General features: G+C 37.6%; 2 protein-coding genes across 5 annotated transcripts in view; one reads left to right on the plus strand and one right to left on the minus strand.

Annotated features, from left to right (window-relative positions):
• Rex2l4 (reduced expression 2 like 4) overlaps positions 1-23310 on the minus strand; it is a 751000-nt gene that overhangs the window by 76522 nt on the left and 651168 nt on the right. The gene's annotated exons all lie outside the window — the stretch shown is intronic.
• Positions 1218-21900, plus strand: Zfp34 (zinc finger protein 34). 3 transcript variants are annotated; one of them, XM_087551697.1, is made up of 5 exons: positions 1218-1354; positions 2398-2490; positions 7517-7625; positions 18314-18440; positions 19306-21900. In XM_087551697.1, exons 3-5 carry the CDS (start codon positions 7596-7598, stop codon positions 20547-20549), a joined length of 1401 nt encoding a protein of 466 aa, XP_087407823.1. In that variant the 5' UTR covers positions 1218-1354; positions 2398-2490; positions 7517-7595; the 3' UTR covers positions 20550-21900. The 3 variants fall into 3 exon arrangements, with proteins under 3 accessions (XP_087407823.1, XP_087407825.1, XP_087407822.1); XM_087551699.1 differs by lacking the exon at positions 2398-2490; XM_087551696.1 differs by lacking the exon at positions 2398-2490 and having other exon boundaries at positions 1218-1275.

Genomic DNA, 23310 nt, shown 5'->3' on the forward strand with positions numbered 1-23310 from the left:
TATATTCTCTAAAGAGACTTGGGTAATTTTGGAGTCTCCTTTCCCCAGCATATGCAGATGTGGATGGGTGTACATCATGAATTATAGACATCAATCTAGAAACTATCTATGAATAAATGGCTAATAATGCAGTATGTATTGTAGTTCAATTTCTATCTTCCTTTTCATTTTTTCCTTTTTGAAAAAATCTAGACAGTTTTGCAAAGGAGTTTCTCTTTTTCACCTCACCCTTCAAGAAATAAATAAATAATATTGTGCCTTAACCTAACATCATTTTAATTCTTCATTTTCTTTGATTGAGGCATCCAGCTCCTCAAACTTTTCTTCAAGTCTGATAATCTGTCTTCCAGAGCTTCTCTATGCGTTATTGTTATTCTTCCTACTGCGTTCTCCATTCAGGGTCTTATTTTTGGTGTTTCTCAAGTCCTATTGAATTTAATTTTCATATCCTATGTTGCTGTCCTCACTTCCTTCAGGCATCTGCTATTATTTTCTTGCCCACGAATCATTTTGTTCTTGTCCTCTTTGAGGTCATTTCCCAGGTTTACAATCTTTGACTCTGGGTATTCAATTCATTATCTTGGACATCTTGTAAATCACCTTCATTAGGAAGCTCATGTAAGGTTTGTGGTTTTACCCAGGGGCATTTTAATTTCGTTTCAGTTGGGGGGGGGTATTTGCTCTGAACATCATAATTCAGAGGGATTGCTATCTTTTGTGTATCTTAAGCCCAGCGCACTAGACTCACAATGTGAGAAGTTAGGCAGACGACCTTGGATGTAAGTGGGTCAGAACCCAGGCGCAGTGTCCTACTACATCCACTTCTGGTCTAGACTGGCAGCAAGCTTGATGCGAAGCTGTGCAGAGTAGATCCTGCGCTCCTGACAGCTGCAGTTGTGTGGAAGGCAGCCTGCAACAGAGTTGGGGGAGTGGTTCCGATCGGGAGCGGGGGCACACCTGCCTGATCGGATGAGATTAAGAAAAAGACAAAATAAAAACAAAGGAAAAATCAAGGAAGCAAGCAAGCAAAAATCCAAACCGATTAAAAAATATGTATGAAGAATTAGGACGGGAAATAATTAAAATGTTCCGAAGTAGGTGTGTTTAGAAGAATTATGTAACAGGAAGCTGCTGAATATTGGGCGGGTCCAGCAGGAGTTGCTCCCAGGAACCCGCGGAAGTGACAGGAAGTTCCGCCCTCCCGCCTTTCTCCATGTGTCTTGGCTTCCTCGCGTTCCGGAAGTCCTGGTGGGTGACTAGGCCTGAGTCCTCCAGGTACCTGAAAACTTCCTTAAGCTGCAGTTGCGGTGCCGGCTTCCTAGGACATTCATCAGCTGGTCCTGTTACCTGCCAGGTCAGAGGAGCTGCTGCGACCGGGAAACAGGCAGGAGCGGAGCAGCGCTGTGGAGCGGGGGTGCATTTTCTGCCTCCACTCTTATAATTCTGTCGTGGATATCTTAGCATTGTCAGGAAGTTTGAGATCTGTGAATTGGGGTTTTAGGTGATGGCTTTAATTAATTTTGTGGTCGCCAGAATATTTTTCTAAAAGAACCTCGTAGATCCTTGGCCGCATCTGTAGTTTGTACAGCAGGGTTTTCTTTCAAAAGCTTTAGTAAAGTTCTTCGAGTTCAAATTCATGGATGCTTTCTTAACTCCCCTGTTCCTCCGTTTGCCGTTCCATTTCCCTTTCTCTAGCGGACCGAATAGGTATTCCAAGAGAGCTTTGTAGATCTTTGACATATGCGGAACTAGTGCAGATTTGATTGAATTAGAAAATCTTTGTTATAAAGCCGTTTCATATGGCTGTAAATTTTAACATTTCCTAAGTTATACTCTCCATTAATTTTACACTGAGGCTGTGATGTAAACACAGCATTCAGAAGTGTGTCTTCATAGGCTTCATAGGTATTTTTATAAGTGGAAAACTTACTGTAGATTGAGACAGAATTAGACAGCACCTTTTGAATTACCCACTTAAGTTAAATGTCCTCTTGACATAAAAAGCTCTCTGACCATGCACATTCATGGTTTGTTGAATCGTGCAATGTTCATTCACTTCTTGCAGGTGTGGGAGTGCTTAGACCCTGCACTCGGCTTTTTTTCAGAGCCCTCTTGTTGGAGGAGTTCAACAGTCTGGATTTTGTGGGCCACAATAGTTTTCTTGCAGTGTTACTTGCTCCTCCTCAGTGCTGCTTGGAAAAGAACTGTGCATGAATGTTAGCTGTGTGATTACCTGTTACATCTCATAGGGAAAACTGAAATCCTCAGAGAAAAGAGGCATTTTCATGATATCTTCTCTTTCCTTCATACTTATCCTTTTGCTACTTGTTCACATCTTTCATGTTTGTCTCATGAAAAGTTCCAAGTTATTTCTGAACAATATTTTCCTATTTTCAGATCTCTATATGCTCAGCCAATCTCCATAATTGTAAATCAAAACTAAGAGCCCTGGACAGTAAAGGCCAAAGAGACTTCTAACAAAGGATTCAGGTATCACCACATAATACACTGTCAGTTTTTATGTCACCAATTTATGCTGCAGAATTTCTTTTTCCTGATCTGAAATCCAAGATTCACAAATAACACTCTTTATTGTGAAGAAATATGTTTTCATCTATTCTGACTTCTACAAGGATTTTATTGTGAACTCCTTTGAAGATTATTCGAATAAATTTTGTTCTTTTTGTGATTGTATTCCTTAGGATTTTTAGTTTGGAAGGTTTTGCTGGCCTCGTGAGTAGCTATGTGTCGTTCACATTGTTCTCCATTGATTGTGTGGGTTAGAGACTTACTGTGTTCATGAGGAATCATTCCTAGTTTTCAGGTACTCATTCGTTCTTCACAAGAAAAGTTTTATTTCCTGTGACCGCGGGAAAAATATATGTAGTATTCTTTTGTGCATGTTTTATTCACTTTATTGTCTACGTATGATTTTAACTAAAAAACATGTCTTAATGAGTAACGACATTCAACTATACCTTTACTACTGTAAATACTAGTAGCTACTTTTCTGAATTCAACACTATAGTTACCAATTATTTTCGCTCAGGGCCTGAACAATATTATTGCATGCTCTGATTTTAAACTATGGATAAATATTTTTACTGCTAGGCTAGAATGCTATGTTCTTAAGAGTCCCAGAGTCTCAGCTTGGGGATTTAGCTCAGTGGTGAGTGCTTGCCTAGCAAGCTCAAGGGCCTGGATTCAGTCCCACGCCCCGAAAAAAAGAAAAGAGAAGAAAAAGAATCCCAGTGCCGGAACACTTCACATTGCTATTTGAGTTTATCTACTTTAAAAAGACTGGGGTGAAACAAGTGACAGTAAACTTTGACTGAAAGGCTCAAAAGTACAGAATTATGTCTTTTCAGAATCAGGTGTGTATTTGAGGAAAAGTCAGTTCCAAGGGTTAAAGTCAAAGCCCTAGTGTTGATGATGACTTCATGATGGAAGGATGCAAAACCATGGGCTGTCCTTCCCATCCTAGAATGAGCTCTTGCTCTGTCTCCATGAAATGGAAAATGTACTTTTCCTGTTTTACACATAGACAAAATAGTTCCATGACACACATTCATTTTCTGTATTCACTATTGTTGGAGCTAAAGCCCAGCGTCTATCACTGGACCAGGAATTTATGATCTATTGCTGTTAGAAATGAAAACCATGCTCAGCCTGTGTCACAGGCTCAAATCATAAAGTAACAAGCTTTGCAAAAATTCCCTGATTACTCCCTAAAAATCCATCTATTCCTACGCCCACCTTTTATTACCCACTCGATGCTGTCCTCAAATGCCCAGGGCATCAAGTCTTACATATTTTAAATTTATGACAGCATTATATTTTTCCCTGCATCTCCATTTTGTGTGGTATATAAATTCCTGTTGTCAGTAACTTTGCTATCATATAAAGTAGGTATTAGGGTCTTTTTTAAATGCATATTACAATTGTTAGAATATTTAGAGAGAAACATTCTGGTAGTGTATTTGTATTATCTGTTTTCTTTGCTATTGTTGGTATTCAGAGCTCTTAGAGTTTACTTTAATCTGTGTTGTCTAAGTCCCCTAGAACTTGCATTTTTAGGGGAACGGCTTTTGCACGTGAAGTGCCCTAGTGCACTTCCACAGTTAGCCTGTCTTCATTCTCTGTGCCATCTCTTGTTATTCATGTTTTTATTATATCCTTGTGTTTCATGTATGTTCTGAGGCAGGTTTTGGATGGGTATCCACACTGTCATATATTCATAATTCCAACTTCTATGGTAATGACCGTGTGTGTTCCACACCTCCACTTCCTCCATCTTTTTCAGCCTTACCTGTTCCCCCAGTGCATGCTGTTTACTCAGCACTCTCTGAACTGGCATCTTCCATTTACCAACCACATGTGTCTGACTTAGCCTGAAAGCATCACCGTGCTGTGGTGTACACAGAACGATATAAATGATTTCCTAGTATTTCTACAGATAGCCAGTGTGTCAGGTATAAATTCACTTTTGGGACTGTGGATCTTTAGAGTGACTTTTGACAGCTTCCAGTGTCATGTGTGCATTTCCTTATTAGGCTGACCTCAGTTCAAATCAGTAAAGTTTCTGTTACCTACTTGTCCTTTTACACTGGCTGTCATCCACTCTCAGAGAGGTTGGTGTTTCAGCACAAGGGTCAGCACCTAGGGAGAGCCATTGGTGACTCTTATAGCCAGGAGCCTACAGAGCCCTTGTTAGCAGTTTGTGTGCTAAACCAGCATATCCAAGATCCTTTTAGAGATTGAGTGGTCTTCTTACTTCTCAGGTCATTGTTTAGGAACGTATAAACAAAATGATAGTTTCTTGTATGTTTTCCATAGATTATCAAATGAATTATTAGATTGGTGCATTCTCTTGGGATATTTGTAGCTCCTGAGTTGAAGAATTCTATTTCTTGTAATTTGAGAAAGCTTGCATTCCTCATATACTCATTTGAACATTGAAAATATTGTAAATCTTACTTGCCCTTTGTATGCACTGCTGTTGTGTGAAAGGTTAGTGTGCACACTAGTGTGGATGACAGTACCACATTCCCTTCCTTGTCTCTTTCTCTTTTTAAGAATTATTTATTAATTATTATGTATAAGTACACTATTGCTATCTTCAAACACAGCGGAAGAGAGCCTCAGATCTCATTACGGAAGGTTGTGAGCCACAATGTGGCTGCTGGAATTGAATTCAGGACCTCTGGTAGAGCAGTCAGTGCTCTTTACCACTGAGCCATCTCTCCAGCCCCCTGTTTATCTTCTGAGTAGAGTAGAATAATGACAGCTGTCTTCGTTTTTGTAAAGGTAGGTTTTGGCTGCTGGTTATTATCTTCATTAGTCTGAGGGATCCTCCTTCTCTTCCACATTCTTTAGAACTTTCTTCGTGATCCACTGTGATATTTTGCATTTGGGTCTTTGTAGATTTATTGACATGGTTGAGAGCCTTCTCTCACTGATTGTATGTAGCTTGTGCCGTGGGTTGTGTGGTTTGTTCTGGTTGAAACTGTCTTGCATATCTGTCATGAAATCAAGTCCAGTTCACTGTTTGCAGCAATTAGTGAGAAACTTTTTTCAATGTACACTGGAGCTCCTGGACTGCTATTATTTTCTTTGTACATATTTTTATGTTCATTTGCTTTTGGATCCAGGTAAAGTCAGCTTTGCTTGATGACTGTACCACATCCCCTTTCTTTCTGTATTCTGTAATATTCACTCTGCAAGATTATTGTGGGATTTTCTAAAGAATTCAGTGCTGCATCTGTTTACTCCTCAGACAGTGTTAGAAGGAACACGGAGGACCTGGGTTTCTGCACTTGATTATTGCTTGGCCTAGTATTATGACATAGAAAGTTTACTTTTTTACTTGTTCCTTAGGAAATTATTATTTTCTTCATCAATTCTTATTAATTATATACGATTTTCCTGACACTTCATCATCTGCTTTTTTCCAGTGTCAGTCTAATCTTCTGAGGCAGGGGCATTGAAATAGACTATTCATATATCCATCAAATGCCAGGATATCTGACATGGTAGACATAAGTTCAATGTCATACATTAAAAACACTGAATATTTGCTGAATCCAGGGTCCTGAAAACTTTGCATACTAATAGTATCTCAATATTAAGGTTGAATTCTTATGTTTTTATCTATACATAAACATATGTATGTGTATTTGCATGTATGTGTATGTATATGTATTGGTATATATGCCAGAAGACACATGTCACACATTCTTCAACCTACAAGAGTGTTTGCCAGAAAGGAAATCCTTAACAGCAAGGCTCCAAGAGTCTCACTCTATTCATATTTATTACTGATTTGGAACCTGAGAACTGCCTGAGACAATGACACGATGCAGATATATGCATGCTCAGGAAGATTTTCCAACAGTGATATTATATTAGCAGATTTGGTATAATGAGGGAATCATTCCAAGAGCATACCCTGAAATGGTTCATCTTATCCCTGTGTATATGTATATTCGCTGGCAGCCATCAGTGAGTTCTACAATGCCTCCTTCTTGATCTTGTTTTGACATTGTCTAGAACCCTTGTTCTGAAGCCTTGAGTTATGACCTCTTTGTGGTCCATTGACACATTCACAGGGGTTATCAAAGACTAACCATTATAAAACCCATATTTTTTATGGTCTTGGGAACTGATACACCACTCCTGTTATCAATCTGCATGTGGGTCTGAAACATGTAGATAAAGCAACTTTTGAATTTCTGGAACTATAATAAGGGTTTACCACACCATTAGAAAAGTGGAGAACAAATGGCTTAAAGTTTCAGAATAGTAAATTTTAGTTGAAGACATTTCTGGCTTTAATCATAATACTGTACATAGTAATGCATTCATGGAGATGTCAAGGGATCAAGATCAATGCATAATAATGTGTCACGGGCATTAGGAAACAGGGCCATATTGAAAGGAAAAGAAAGTTGGAAATAGAAGTTTTATGTTATGAACTATTGAAAGCCTTCGTAGATGCTGATGAAAATGGCTGTAACTAAATAAGATGACAACTTATTCTTTTGTAGAACCCATGATATTTGGCAGATAGAATCTTTGTACTTCAAGACTATAGGATACACAGGGAAAATAGATATACTGTATCTGCTTGGTAAAAAGAAGTCAAACTTCACCAAAGTGTCAGATATTGTATTTGAGTGTGATGGCTAATGCAACATCATTCAAATCTAGGTCATCAATCAGGGTAGCCATTAGCCATTTATCCTTGACTCTAGACCCAGGGAGATAAGTTCTCAGTAATAACCCTGAGTAATCGTGTTTTACTGCAGGTGTTCATGTGCTCTGTGTTTGTGCCTGGTGCCTGCTGATGTTGAAATAGACCTCAGATTATACTCATATTCCCTACACACTAAATATGTGACTCCATGCTCACATTTCTGTAGAAATGTTGACAAGATTCTTCATATTTTGTTTTTAATATTCTTTTATGTGGTTTAGCATTGTCTGTAACTAAGTTTTTTTTTTTTTTTAATTTCAGCTTTGTAGTTTTCAAACCTGGTTGTGAAATTTCAAGAAAACTTCCAATATTTGAATCTGTGAGAAGAACAACAAAAAGGATGAGTGTGGCTCTGGGAAACACTCTACAGGTCAGTGTACTGCGCACATTTCTTTGAAAAATCTTTTTATTCAACCATTTAATAATTTTATTATCTCTATCTTGTAATATTATCTGAAGGACTTATTTTCTATAAACTTCAGTTTCTTCTGGGATAACAAAAATTTAATGTTTAGGTCTTTCACTTTTACAAAACCATTAATCTTTTACTGAGGTTTCTACTGTGAGGATGTACTATTTTCAAGGATTGAAGACATGCAGATCTCAAAGAGAATCTATTGTTAATGATTCTCAAAAACTATATCGATGCCTAATTTGTACATTAGATGGATTTGTGTGCTATTATATTAGTGTTGAAGGAAGGTCCCATGCGTCACATAAGTTACATTTCAGAGATGGTCAAGGCTCCAGACAAAAGCTTATTAATGTGGATATGGAATTATGTGGAGTCTGATATCACTGAGAAATATATGGAAGAGAAGAATTTGGAGAAGGACAAAATCATAAGGGATTCACTGTCTTGAACCCCAGTAGTAAATATATTAGCTTCTTAGAGTCATAGGTGATAGAGGAATGTACATTTCTTTTTTGCGTGCAAATGAAGAATTCAGTATGCAATTTTTTTTGGAGTTTTATGTCAAATAATGATTATGGGTGTGTTTAGACATGAAATCTGTGTCTTCCAAGAAACATTCCAAGAGACATTCCAAGAGACATACTGCCCATTGTGGTGCTGTGTGGTAAATTCTCAATGTAGAAATTGTTGTTTCCCTCTGTCTTTTGTTGCACATAGAAGTAGTGTATGTCCTGTATTCTCCACATTTCTATTTCTTCACATGGAATATATTAGTAAATATTTTCTGGGGCAGATAGACTTGGTATTGTGTATGATCTATACATTTTCAATCCTAAATAAACGTCCTTTCTAACTTGTTTACTTTAGAAGGAAGAATGCTTTATCTACTCTTTGTTTCCTGTTCTACCAAACTCTGTGTCACATAGGGACATAATGAAGGGTTGTGATGATGTTTCTATATTTCTTTATTTATTGGTTATTGTCTTTATTTACATTCTAAATGTTCTCCCAATTCCCAGTTCCCTATCCCCTTCTTCTATGGGGATGCTACCCCACTCTCAAATCTATTCCTCATTGACTGCCCTAGCATCCTCCTATGCTGGGACTTCCAGCCTCTTCATGGGCCTCCTCTCCTCTTGATGCCAGATAAGAAAATCTTCTGCTACATATGCTGCTGGTGACTTGGGTCGCTCCATGTGTACACTTTGGTTGCTAGTTTAGTCTCTGGGAGCTCTGGGGATCTGGTTAGTGGATACTGTTGTTCTACCTATAGGGTTGCAATCCCCTTCATCTATTTCAGTCCTTCAGCTATCTCTTCCATTGGGGTCTCCCTGCTCTGTTCAATGGTCAGCTGTGAGCAACTGGTCAAACTCTGCTATGGCCTCTTGGTGGATACCTGTTCCAACTTCCTGACAGCAAGGGCTTCTTGGCATCAGCAATATTGTTTGGATTTGATATCTAGAGATAGGATGGATCCCTAGGTGGGTAGTCTCGGGATGCCCTTGAGTCTCTGTTCCATTCTTTGTCCTTGCTTTTTATTTAGATAAGAACCATTCTGGGTTAAAATTTTGAGATGGGTAGTTGACCGCATCCTTGACCTGTGAGCTGTGCCTATCCAGTGGATATGGTTACTACAGGTTCTCTCTCCCGTTTTTTACTTTTTCAACTAGTATCATCCCTATTGTGTCCTGGTAACTTCTTGCTTACCAGGTATCTGTATTTTCTAAAGGCTATTTCCAGTTTCCCATTGTTCACTGCTACACACATCTGTTAACTATCCTACCCTCTATACATCTCCCCTGTCTCCTCCCACACCTGGTCCTACCCTCTGTTTTTCCTTACCCTCCTCTGTCCCTCCTAGGTCCCTCCTTCCTTTGCCCTTGTGTGATTTTCTTTTATTCCTTTTAACTGGGACTGAAGCATGGTTTGGGCAGAGGCATGCATGGTTTGCGCTTCCTGTTCAGCTTCATATGGGCTGTTAGTTTTATCATGGGTATTCACAACTTTTGGTCTAATATGCAATCATCACTGAGTTCATACCATGTGTTTTTGGATGAATGGTTACCTCACTCAGGATGATATTTTCTCATTCCATCCATTTGCCTTCTAAGCTCATGATGTTCTCATTCTTAATAACTGAGTTGTATTCTATTGTGTAAATGAACCACATTTCCTGTATCCATTCCACCTCAGAGGGACATCTAGATTGTTTACAGCTTCTGCTTATGAAAAATGTGGCTGCTATGAGCATAGAACATTTATCTTTCCTATATGTTGGACCATCTTTTAGGCATATGCCCAGGAGCAGAATAGCTGGATACTCAGGTAGAATTATGTCCACATTTCTGAGGAACCACCATACTTTTTCAGAGTGGTTGTAGCAGCTTACCGTTGCATCAGCAATGGAGGAGTGTTCCCCTTTGTCCACATCCTAGGAATCATATGCTTCTCCTGAGTTTTTGATCCTAGCCATTCTGTCTCCTGTGAGGTGGAATCTCAGATTTGTTAATTTGTGTTTCCCTTTTGATTAAGGATTTTTTTCTTTCTTTCTTTATTAATTTGAGTATTTCTTATTTACATTTCGATTGTTATTCCCTTTCCCGGTTTCCAGGCCAACATCCCCCTAGCCCCTCCCCTTCCCCTTCAATGTGGGTGTTCCCCTCCCCATCCTCCCCTGCATTACCGCCCTCCCCCCAACAATCACGTTCACTGGGGGTTCAGTCTTAGCAGGACCAAGGGCTTCCCCTTCCACTGGTGCTCTTACTAGGATATTCATTGCTACCTATGAGGTCAGAGTCCAGGGTCAGTCCATGTATATTCTTTGGGTAGTCGCTTAGTCCCTGAAAGCTCTGGTTGGTTGGCATTGTTGTTCATATGGAGTTTTGAACCCCTTCAAGCTCTTCCAGTCTTTTCTCTGACTCCTTCAACGGGGGTCCCGTTCTCAGTTCAGTGGTTTGCTGCTGGCATTTGCCTATGTATTTGCTGTATTCTTGCTGTGTCTCTCAGGAGAGATCTACATCTGGTTCCTGCCAGCCTGGACTTCTCTGCTTCATCCATCTTGTCTAATTGGGTGGCTGTATATGTATGGGCCACATGTGGGGCAGGCTCTGAATGGGTGTTCCTTCTGCCTCTGTTTTAATCTTTGTCTCCCTATTCCCTGCCAAGGGTATTCTTGTTCCCCTTTTAAAGAAGGAGTGAAGCATTTGCATTTTGATCATCCGTCTTGAGTTTCATGTGTTCTGTGCATCTAGGGCAATTCAAGCATTTGGGCTAATAGCCACTTATCAATGAGTGCATACCATGTGTGTTTTTCTGTGATTTGGTTACCTCACTCAGGATGATATTTTCTAGTTCCTTCCATTTGCCTATGATTTTCATAAAGTCATTGTTTTTATAGCTGAGTAATCTTCCATTGTATAGATGTACCACATTTTCTGTATCCATTACTCTGTTGAAGGGTATCTGGGTTCTTTCCAGCTTCTGGCTATTATAAATAAGGCTGCTATGAACATAGTGGAGCACGTGTCTTTGCTATATGTTGGGGCATCTTTTGGATATATGCCCAAGAGAGGTATAGCTGGGTCCTCAGGTAGTTCAATGTCCATTTTTCTGAGGAACCTCCAGACTGATTTCCAGAATGGTTGTACCAGTCTGCAATCCCACCAAAAATGGAGGAGTGTTCCTCTTTCTCCACATCCTCGCCAGCATTTGCTGTCACCTGAGTGTTTGATCTTAGCCATTCTCACTGGTGTGAGATGAAATCTCAGGGTTGTTTTGATTTGCATTTCCCTTATGACTAAAGATGTTGAACATTTCTTTAGGTGTTTCTCAGGCATTCAGCATTCCTGAGCTGTGAATTCATTGTTTAGCTCTGAACCCTATTTTTTAGTAGGGTTATTTGTCTACTTGCAGTCTAACTTCTTGAGTTCTTTTTATATTTTTGATATAAGCCCTCTTTATCTGTTGTAGGATTGGTAAAGATCTTTTCCCAATCTGTTGGTTGCCGTTTTGTCCTAACCACAGTGTCCTTTGCCTTACAGAAGCTTTGCAGTTTTATGAGATCCCATTTGTCGATTCTTGATCTTAGAGCATAAGCCATTGGTGTTTTGTTCAGGAAATTTTCTCCAGTGCCCATGTGTTCGAGATGCTTCCCTAGTTTTTCTTCTATTAGTTTGAGTGTATCTGGTTTGATGTGGAGGTCCTTGATCCACTTGGACTTAAGCTTTGTACAGGGTGATAAGCATGGATCGATCTGCATTCTTCTACATGTTGACCTCCAGTTGAACCAGCACCATTTGCTTAAAATGCTATTTTCCATTGGATGGTTTTGGCTCCTTTGTCAAAAATCAAGTAACCATAGGTGTGTGGGTTCATTTGTGGGTCTTCAATTCTATTCCATTGGTCTGTCTGTCTGTCTCTGTACCAATACCATGCAGTTTTTATCACTATTGCTCTGTAATACTGCTTGAATTCAGGGATAGAGATTCCCGCTGAAGTCCTGTTATTGTTGAGGATAGTTTGAGCTATCCTGGGTTTTTTGTTTTTCCAGATGAATTTTCAAATTGTTCTGTCTAAGTCTCTGAAGAATTGGATTGGTGTTTTGATGGGGATTGCAATGAATCCGTACATCGCTTTTGGTAAAATGGCTATTTTTAATATATTAATCCTGCCAATCCATAAGCATGGGAGATCTTTCCATCTTCTGAGGTCTTCAATTTCTTTCTTCAGAAGCTTGAAGTTATTATTGTACAGATCTTTTACTTGCTTGGTTAAAGTCAAACTGAGGTACTTTATATTATTTGGGTCTATTATGAAGGGTGTTGTTTCCCTAATTTCTTTCTCGGCTTGTTTCTCTTTTCTGTAGAGGAAGGCTACTGATTATCTGTTCCTGATTTAACTTCGGTACCTGGTATCTGTCTAGGAAATTGTCCATTTCCTGCAGATTTTCACGTTTTGTTGAATATAGGCTTTTACAGTACGATCTGATGATTTTTTGAATTTCCTCTGATTCTGAAGCTATGTCTCCCTTTTCATTTCTGATTTTGTTAATTTGCACACACTCTCTGTGACCTCTCGTCTGTCTGGCTAAGGGTTTATCTATCTTGTTGATTTTCTCAAAGAACCAACTTTTGGTTCTGTTGATTCTTTCTATGGTCCTTTTTGTTTCTACTTGGTTGATTTCAGCTCTGAGTTTGATTATTTCCTGCCTTCTCCTCCTGGGTGTACTTGCTCCTTTTTGTTATAGAGCTTTTAGGTGTGCTGTCAAGCTGTTGACATATGCTCTTTCCTGTTTCTTTCTGCAGGCACTCAGAGCTATGAGTTTTCCTCTTAGCACAGCTTTCATTGTGTCCCATAAGTTTGGGTATGTTGTACCTTCATTTTCATAAAATTTTAAGAAGTCTTCAATTTCTTTCTTTATTTCTTCCTTGACCAGGTTATCGTTGAGTAGAGCATTGTTCAACTTCCATGTATATGTGGGCTTTGCTCCCTTATTGTTATTGAAGACCAGCTTTAGGCCGTGGTAGTCTGATAGCACGCATGGGATTATTTCTATCTTTCTGTATCTGAGGCCTGTTTTTTGACCAATTATATGGTCTATTTTGGAGAAAGTACCATGAGGATCTGAGAAGAATGTATATCCTTTTGCTTTAGGATAGAATGTTCTATAAATATCTGTTAAGTCCATTTGGTTCATGACTTCTCTTAGTCTGTCTACGTCTCTGTTTAATTTCTGTTTCCATCAGCTGTCCATTGATGAGAGTGGGGTGTTGAAATCTCCTACTATTATTGTGTGAGGTGCAAGGTGTGTTTTGAGCTTTAGTAAGGTTTCTTTTATGTGTGTAGGTGCCCTTGTATTTGGGGCATAGATATTTAGGATTGAGAGTTCATCTTGGTGTATTTTTCCTTTGATGAATATGAAGTGTCCTTCCTTATCTTTTTTGATGACTTTTAGTTCAAAATTGATTTTATTCGATATTAGAATGGCTACTCCAGCTTGCTTCTTCAGACCATTTGTTTGGAAAGTTGTTTTCCAGTCTTTCACTCTGAGGTAGTGTCTGTCTTTGTCTCTGAGGTGAGTTTCCTGTAGGCAACAGAATGTTGGGTCCTCATTGCATATCCAGTTTGTTAATCTATGTCTTTTTATTGGGGAGTTGAGGCCATTGATGTTGAGAGATATTAAGGAATAGTGATTATTGCTTCCTGTTATATTCATATTTGGATATGAGGTTATGTTTGTGTGGTTTTCTTCCCTTTGTTTTGTTGCCAAGTCGATTAGTTTTTTGCTTTTTCTCAGGTATAGCTTGCCTCCTTATGTTGGGCTTTACCATTTATTATCCTTTGTAGCGCTGGATTTGTAGAAAGATATTGTGTAAATTTGGTTTTGTCATGGAATATCTTGGTTTCTCCTCTATGTTAATTGAGAGTTTTGCAGGATACAGTAACCTGGGCTGGCATTTGTGTTCTCTTAGGGTCTATATGATATCTGTCCAGGATCTTCTGGCTTTCATAGTCTCTGGCGAAAAGTCTGGTGTGATTCTGCTAAGTCTGCCTTTATATGTTACTTGACATTTTTCCCTTATTGCTTTTAATATTTTCTTTATATTTTGCATTTGGTATTTTGACTATTATGTGACGGGAGGAGTTTCTTTTCTGGTCCAATCTCTTTGGAGTCCTGTAGGCTTCTTGTATGCTTATGGGTATCTCTTTTTTTAGGTTAGGGAAGTTTTCTTCTATGATTTTGTTGAAGATATTTACTGGTCCTTTGAGCTGGGAGTCTTCACTCTCTTCTATACCTGCTATTGTTAGGTTTGATCTTCTCATTGAGTCCTGGATTTCCTGTATGTTTTGGACCAGTAGCTTTTTCCGTTTTACATTATCTTTGACAGTTGTGTCGATGATTTCTGTGGAATCTTCTGCTCCTGAGATTCTCTCTTCTATCTCCTGTATTCTGTTGGTGATACTTGTATCTACGGCTCCTTGTCTCTTCCTTTGGTTTTCTATATCCAGCGTTGTTTCCCTGTGTTCTTTCTTGTTTGCTTCTATTTCCATTTTTAATTCCTTCAACTGTTTGATTGTGTTATCCTGGAATTCTTTCAGGGATTTTTGCGATTCCTCTCTGTAGGCTTCTAGTTGTTTATTTATGCTTTCCTGCGTTTCTCTAAGGGAATTCTTCATTTCTTTCTTGAAGTCCTCCAGCATCATGATCAACTATGGTTTTAAATATAGATCTTGCTTTTCTGGTGGGTTTGGATATTCAGTGTTTTTTTGTTTATTGTTGGTGGGGAGTCCCATAATGACTTATTCTATTTCTTTAGGGATTTTGGAACTGTTTATATGGTTTATCTGGTCCTTATTACTTTTGCTACATGGCATCTGTCTAGAAAATTATCCATTTCATCTAGATTTTCCAGTTTTGTAGAGTATAGGCTTGTGCTGTAGGATCTCATAATTTTTTGAATTTCTTCTGTTTCTCTTGTTATGTCTCTCTTTTCAATTCTGATTTCAATTTGGATACTGCCTCTGTGTCCTCTGGTTAGTCTGGCTCATTATATATCCATCTTGTTACTTTTCTCAAAGAAGCAACTCTTGGATTTGTTGATTCTTTGTATAGTTCTCTGTGTTTCTTCTGGATCAATTTTTTTCCCTGAATTTGATTACTTCCTGCAGGCTACTTCTCTTAGGTGTATTTGACACTCTCTGTTCTAGAACTATTAGATACACTGCTATACTGCTAGTGTATGATCTCACCAATTTCTTTACGGCGTCACTCAGAGCTCAGAATTTTTTTATTAGCAGTGTTTTTTTTTATTAGATATATTTCTTTACTTACATTTCAAAATTTATTCCCTTTCCTGGTTTCCTGTCCATAAACCCCCAGCCCCCATATTGGTTGTCCCCCATCCATTCCCCTTACTGCACCCCCCCCCATATTCCTCTGCACTGGGGTTCCATCCTTGGCAGGAATAAGGGCTTCCCCTTCCACTGGTACCCCAACAAGTCTATTTTCTGCTACATATGCAATTGGATGCCTGGGTCAGTCTATGTATATCCTTTTGATAGGAGTTTAGTCCCTGGAAGCTCTGGTTGGTTGACACTGTTGTTCTTATGGGGTTCCAAGCTTCTTCCAACTCTTTCAATACTTCTTCTAATTCTCCCCAAGCAGGTCCTGTTCTCAGTTCAGTGGTTTGCTGTTATCATTGACCTCTGTATTGGACATGCTCTGGATGGGTCTCTCAGGAGAGATCTATATCCTTTCCTTTCAGCATGCATTTTTTAGCTTCATCAATCTTATCTAGTTTTGGTGGCTGTGTATATATATATATATATATGGGCCACATGTGGGCCAGGCTCTGAATGGCCGTCCTTGAGTCGCTGTTGTAAACTTTGCTTCTATATCTGCCTCAGTGATTTTTTCCCCCTTTTGAGAAGAGTAGGAGCATCTGCATTTCAGTCATCCCTCTTTTTGAACTTCCTGTGGTCTATGGATTGCATCTTGGGTAATTTGAGCTTTGGGGATAATATCCACTTATCAATGAGTGTACACCAAGTGCATATTTCTGTGATTGGGTTACCTCACTCAAGAAGATATTTTCTAGTTCATTCTATTTGCCTATGAATTTCATGAAGTCATTGTTTTTGATAGTTGTGTAGTACTCGGTTGTATAGGTGTACCACATTTTCTGTATTCGTTCCTCTGTTGAAAGGCATCTGGGTTCTTTCCAGCATCTGGCTATTATTAATAAGGCTGCTATGAACACAGTGCAGCATGTGTGTTTGTTGTCTGATGGAGAATCTTTTGGGTATATGCCCAGGATAAATCTAGATGGGTCCTCAGGTAGTGGAATGTCCAATTTTCTGAGGAACTTCCAGACTGATTTCCAGAGTAGTTGTACCAGTTTGCAATTCCACCAACAATGGAAGAGTGTTCACCTTTCTCCACATCCTCACCAGCATCGTCTGTCACCTGACTTTCTGAGTTTTAGTCTTAGATATTCTGATTAGAGTGAGGTTGAATTTCAGGGTTGTTTTGTATTTCATTTTGCTGATGACTAAGTATGTTGAACAATTTTTAGGTGCTTTTGGCCATTCATCAGCTGAGAATGTTTTGTTTAGCTATATTTTTTAATACAGATATTTGGCTCACTGTAATCTAACTTCTTTTTTTTTTTTTTTCCGGAGCTGGGGATCGAACCCAGGGCCTTGCACTTGCTAGGCAAGCGCTCTACCGCTGAGCTAAATCCCCAACGCCTGTAATCTAACTTCTTAAGTTCTTTGTATATTTTGGATATTACTCCTGTATCAGACGTAGGATTAGTAAAGATCTTTTCCCAATCTGTTGGTTGCCATTTTGTCCTAATGACAGTGTCTTTTGCCTTACAGAACTTTGCAGTTTTATGAGGTCTCATTTGTTGATTCTTGATCTTAGAGCAAAAGCCATTGGTGTTTTGTTCAGGAAAATTTCCCGAGTGCCCATATGTTTCCTACCCTTTCTTCTACTAGTTTGTGTGTATCTGGTTTGATATGTAGGTCCTTGATCCACTTGGACTTAAGCTTGTACAGGGGGATAAGAATGAATCAATTCACATTCTTGTATATGCTGTCCTCCAGTTGAACCAGCACCATATGTTGAAAATGCTATCTTTCTTCCATTTGATGGTTTTAGCTCCTTTGTCAAAGATCAAGTGACTATAGGTGTGTGGATTCATTTCTGGGTCTTCAATTCTGTTCCACTGATTTATCCGCCTGTCTTTGTACCAATACCATACAGTTTTTATGACTGTTGCTGTGGAATACTGCTTGAAATCAGGGATGGTGATTCCCCTAGAAGTTCTTTTATTGTTGAGTATAGTTTTCACTATCCTGCGTTTTTTTGTTATTCCAAATGAGTTTTTAAATTGTTCTTTCTATAAAGAATTGAGTATGAATTGTATTGAATCTGTAGATTGCTTTTGACAAAATGGCCATCTATACTATATTAATCCTGCCCATCATGAGCATGGGAGATCTTTCCATCTTCTGAGATCTTCCTCAATTTCTTTCTTCAGAGACTTGAAGTTCTTGTCATACAGATCTTTCACTTGCTTGGTCAAAGTCACACCAAGATATTTTGAACTTATATTTAATGTCTTTTTTTGTATAATATAAGTTGGTAATATTTGTCTGAAATTATACATATGTGTTATATATTCTTCTTGCCAGAATTCTTCAGCAGAGATTATTGGATTTTAAAGAAATGAATATAAATATCCATTTTGTAGTACCATGAGGTTGCAGTTAAACACGTTTCATAATAGAGGACTTTAAAATATATTATACAATCCAAACAGCACAAACAAATTCAAATGTACTGATGGTGGCAAATCATTCTTTTCCTGCTAATGTCTCAGAAAACCACAGAAAATTCATAAATTTGAGAGCCTTCATAAATGAGAGCATTATTGTAAGTCATTCTGCAGATTGTCTGTGGGAGAACAGCAGTTCATAACTTTAGACTCATATCCATGATACTTTGAGAAAATATTTGTCTTTCAATATTTTCCTTTCCTCATCTGTATTAAAAAGATTCTCTAATTCATTAGCGCTATTTTTTAATGTAGGAAAGCACTTTCGTAAAATAACAAATAGGCACTTTTCTATTACAGGGTTTCTTAACTTTCAAGGATGTGGTTCCAGAGTTCACACTAGAGGAATGGGAAAGTCTCAATTATGCTCAACGGGCACTGTACATGGATGTGGTTTTGGAGACGTACAACAATCTATTGTCTGTGGGTAAGAATGCACTTTTTGTAGAATTTCCGAGTCTTACTTTGAATTTTCCTACATCGTGTTTATGTAAACTCTCTGAAATGTCTGGAGAGCACTAGGATAAGGGAAGTTCCCCTTAGCATGGTAATGTTTCCATGGCATTTCCTTTACATTTCTGCGCTTTCTTTGGAGGAATAACCAGTGTTATATTCTCCAAGATCTTTCCAATATCTCTTATCTAGCTTTAAATGGAAACTTCTGAGTTAAAAAATATAATGTTCAGAAAAACGAATTGTATTTCTGGACATATATTAATTGGAGCACATTCATTTTATTATTACATTAATCTCTTTAGTTATGGTTTTTAATAATGCAAAATGTTTTATGGAGCTATAGAGCTGTTGGTTTGGAGAATTTTAATTTTGCCTATTTCTTTGCATTTTCTTATGTGGTCTCTGAGTATAGTACTCATACACCATGTTCTTTATCCTCAGTATAGGATTCATTTATGATTATGAATTTGTACCTGTATACAGCTATACAATGTTACTCTGAATCAAATTATAATAAAAAATTAGAGATAGGTTATTCAGAGACCTACTTTGTGTATTTTCAATATTGATTAATGACATATTTTTTCCTAGCTTCTGCAAGGTACAATTTTTAAGATAATATTTTGAAGCATATTATCATTCCTTTCGGTTGATATAGGTCAGAGTTGAGGCACTTCTGATGATCCAAGTAATGATTATGAAAAGAGTAAAACCAATTTTGAGAGCATAAATCCTTGAGATGTCTAGTTTACCAGATAATTCAGCAAACACCCATTATTAAAACTCTTTCTCTCCAGTGAAGTAACCCTTGTCCTAATTGCACTTTTATTTTTCAGAAAATCATCTGATAGGTGGAAAACATGGGAAGGTCTTGGAACAAGACACAGAGTGCATTGTCCATGAGCATGTGAATATCCAAGAGAAGTTTTGTAAATGGGAAGAAATTAGCATAGTGACTCTTGAATCCACCCAAAGTACACCTTATAAAACTCATCTCCGAGATCTCTCTGTTCAGTCCTCAAACCTAAAAAGACATAAAGCTGGGAAAACGAGAGAAGTTTACAAATATAAAGACTGTGTACAGTTTTCTACTGAATGTGCTATCATTGGTGTAAATTCTGGAATCCACATAGAGAACAAAGAACACAAAAATACAGAATTTGATAAGGATTTTGTCTATAAATGTAAACTGATGCCGAAACAAAGCAATAATGGTAAGAACCTTCACCAGTGTAGTGAGTGCAAGAAATGTTTCACCACAAAAGGGAATCTTCATTTGCATCAGAGAATTCATACAGGAGAGAAACCTTACAAATGCAGTGAATGTGACAAATGCTTTACTGAAAAAGGCACTCTGAAAACCCATATGAGAATTCATTCAGGAGAGAAACCTTACAAATGCGGTGAATGTGACAAATGCTTTACTGAAAAAGGCACTCTGAAAACCCATATGAGAATTCATTCAGGAGAGAAACCTTACAAATGCGGTGAATGTGACAAATGCTTTGGCCAAAAATTCTATCTTAGTATTCATCAGAGGATTCATACAGGAGATAAACCTTACAAATGCAGTGAATGTGACAAATGCTTTGGCCGACAATCCCATCTTAGTCGTCATCAGAGAGTTCATACAGGAGAGAAACCTTACAAATGCAGTGAATGTGGCAAATGCTTTACTGAAAAAGGCAATCTGAAAAACCATATGAGAATACATACAGGAGAGAAACCTTACAAATGCGATGAATGTGACAAATGCTTTGGCCACATTTCCTATCTTAGGCATCATCAGTGGATTCATACAGGAGATAAACCTTACAAATGCAGTGAATGTGACAAGTGCTTTGGGCGACAATCCTATCTTAGGCGTCATCAGAGGATTCATACAGGAGAGAAACCTTACAAATGCAGTGAATGTGACAAATGCTTTACTGAAAAAGATAATCTGAAAAACCATATGAGAATTCATACAGGAGAGAAACCTTACAAATGCAGCGAATGTGACAAATGCTTTCGCTACAGTGTTGATTTGAGAATTCATCAGAGAATTCATCCAGGAGAGAAACCGTTCAAGTGTGGTTAATATGACAAATGCTTTACCCAAAAATGCAATGTTCATGTACGTCAGAGACTTTGTACAGGAGGGAAACCTCACAAATGCAGTGAATGTGACATATGCTTTGGCCAACAGTCTCATCTTAGTGTTCATGAGAGAATTCATTTAGGAGAAAAATCTTTCAAATGCCCTGAATGTAACAAATGCTTTACCCACTAATTCTGAATTCATCAAAGAATTCATACCTGAGAGAAATCATGTAAGTGTACTGAATGTAACTAATCTTTTACTCACAAAATTACTCTGACATTTTTTCAGAGAATTCATCAGGAGAATAAACTTACAAATGTGTAACAAATATTTTACTCAGAAATGGCAGTCTTCATGTCCATCGGAGACTTCATATAGGAGAGGAACCTTACAAATGCAATGAATGTGACAAATGCTTTACCCAAATGTTAGCTTAAGAAGGCATCAGAGATTTCATACTTGAAATAATACTTGCAAGTGTCATGTATATCAAAAATGCATTACATACAATGTCAGTCTGATAGATTACATACAGTAGAGAAACATTATAAATTTAGTCAATGAGACAACTCTTTACCAGCAAATATCGTCTTAAAATTCATTAGATAATACTTAAAGGAGAGAAAACTTTCAAATGTATTAGCGGTTTGAACCTTTTCTTTTGGCCTTTCTCTTAGAATTAACAGAATATGTACATGTGACAATCTGAAGAAATAGAATGTATTTGGAAATATCTTTGACTTCATTTCAGGTCAGAGAAAACATTTTAATTTTTTTGTCAGGAAAGTTTATCTTGCAAAAATTGAGGTTCTACACTAGAGAATTTGTATGATTATGAAAACTTCAGAAACCTTTATGCAGTGTTCAAATCTTAGCAAATGTCAACTATTTATGCTGAGAAAAACTCTAAAAATATGACAATGTAGAAAAGTTTACATTAAACATTTTTCTTGTTCACACTCAAATATTCCAAGATGAAGACTGTTGAGGAAGCCAGAATAGTAATAGTGTTGTGTAACACTTTCATGGCCACAGAAATTATCTATTTCAAAGGGATTTCACCCCTCAAAATATCTAATAAAACTGGCAGCATTCTGTATATTCAAGTGATCAAATTCAGATAAATTATACTTAAAAAGGTTTATTTGACAAACATATACAAAAACTACTTCTTCTTTATCCTATAAATATGTCTACAGATGTGAAGTCTCCTTTGACAATCCAGTATTTATAATTCTTATTAAATGATGATTTCATATTTGAGGATAACAACTGATTATGAGTCCTTGGGCTGTGTGGCCAACAACTTCTCCATTGTCCTGTAAATAAATGTGAGTGATTCATGAAATTTGATTTGGTTGTTTTCAGTTTACACTTGGGATCCTTAGATGAATATATGTTGCATCTTACTAGGAAATGTCTCTCATAAAATATATGCTAAAGTCATAAATATTTTCTCCAATCCTGTAACCTAAACCTTATAGTAGTGATTTTCAGTGGGTGGGTATCACAACTTTGGAGGCAGGAATGGCCCTGTCATAGGGGTTGCTTATGATCATAGAAAACAGACTTATGATGGTCTTAGCACTGAGAAATCATTCATTCAACTCCAAGTTAGTCTGCCCACATTAGAGTTATTTGAATTGTATGTCAGTATTTAGCATCAGAAAAGTTAGAAACACTATAAGAGATTATGATTTGTGTTAACTAAAGTACGAATGATTCTGTTCAATGTCCAGGTTTACTGACATAGCAGTACTAGGTTAAATTAAAAAGACTTGAAACAGAAAACATGTAGAAGCTTTCAGAGACTCAGCAATTAGTCTGCATTCTTCCCTGAATACAAGAAAATAAGAGAGAAAAGTCAACCAGAAAATAACTGAAAATATGACTTTATCATCTTCAAGTCCAGCCATCTAGACTGTGATGTGTCTCTGCATGTCTCTGAAGTCATTAATACCCCTTAATTTAACAAAACATTAACTTTCAGAACAATGCTACCCACTGTCACATATCACAGATCATTATGTTATCCTGTCCTGTTGTGCCTAAATATTCCACTGTACCAAAATGAAGGAATTAGATTTCCATTCTTAAATAATTTATAGAATTCTAGCATTTTACACATCTAAGATTGTACGTTCTGAAGAAAACACTATTAAGATATTCATCCTAATTTTATCTTTGAGTCCATTTATACAACCATCTTGAATCTGTAAATCTTTAAAGAAATATCCTTTGTATAGTACATGAGGCAGATGTTCATGCACAGTGTAGAAACCCAAACATCCTGGAAATACATTGGGAAGTAATGGAGAAAGATGAAAAAAATTCTACTCCAAGGTAAAGCACTATTTTAGAGTATTTATACAAAATTCAGGAAGGCTCAGAAACTTAGGATCTAAGACAAAATCGTATGTTACTATGAGCAAATTGATGTCTGTACATATTTAGTTCTACATTTAGGAAATAAGGATATTGTTCAACTTGTGAGAAATTAATGAGTATCGGAGTTTGCTGAAAGAGGACCTCATTGTTAGTACAATCTAACTACTACTAGAAGTAGTAGAGCCCTTGCTTTCAAATGATCATAGGTAATTTCTGTCAATTACTGTATCAGGGAGGGATGTTGAAGCTCACACACTAGGCAATTAATAGGTTTCTAGAATAGCCCTTAACACTCTGGAAATTGCAACCACTTGGAGAGTCTCTATTGATTTCAAGTTCAGATATTCAATATATCTAAGCTCACAGCTTG

Source organism: Rattus norvegicus, chromosome 5 (genome assembly GCF_021556685.1).
Source record: "Rattus norvegicus strain SHRSP/BbbUtx chromosome 5, alternate assembly SHRSP_T2T, whole genome shotgun sequence".
NCBI classification, from domain to species: Eukaryota; Metazoa; Chordata; class Mammalia; order Rodentia; family Muridae; genus Rattus; species Rattus norvegicus.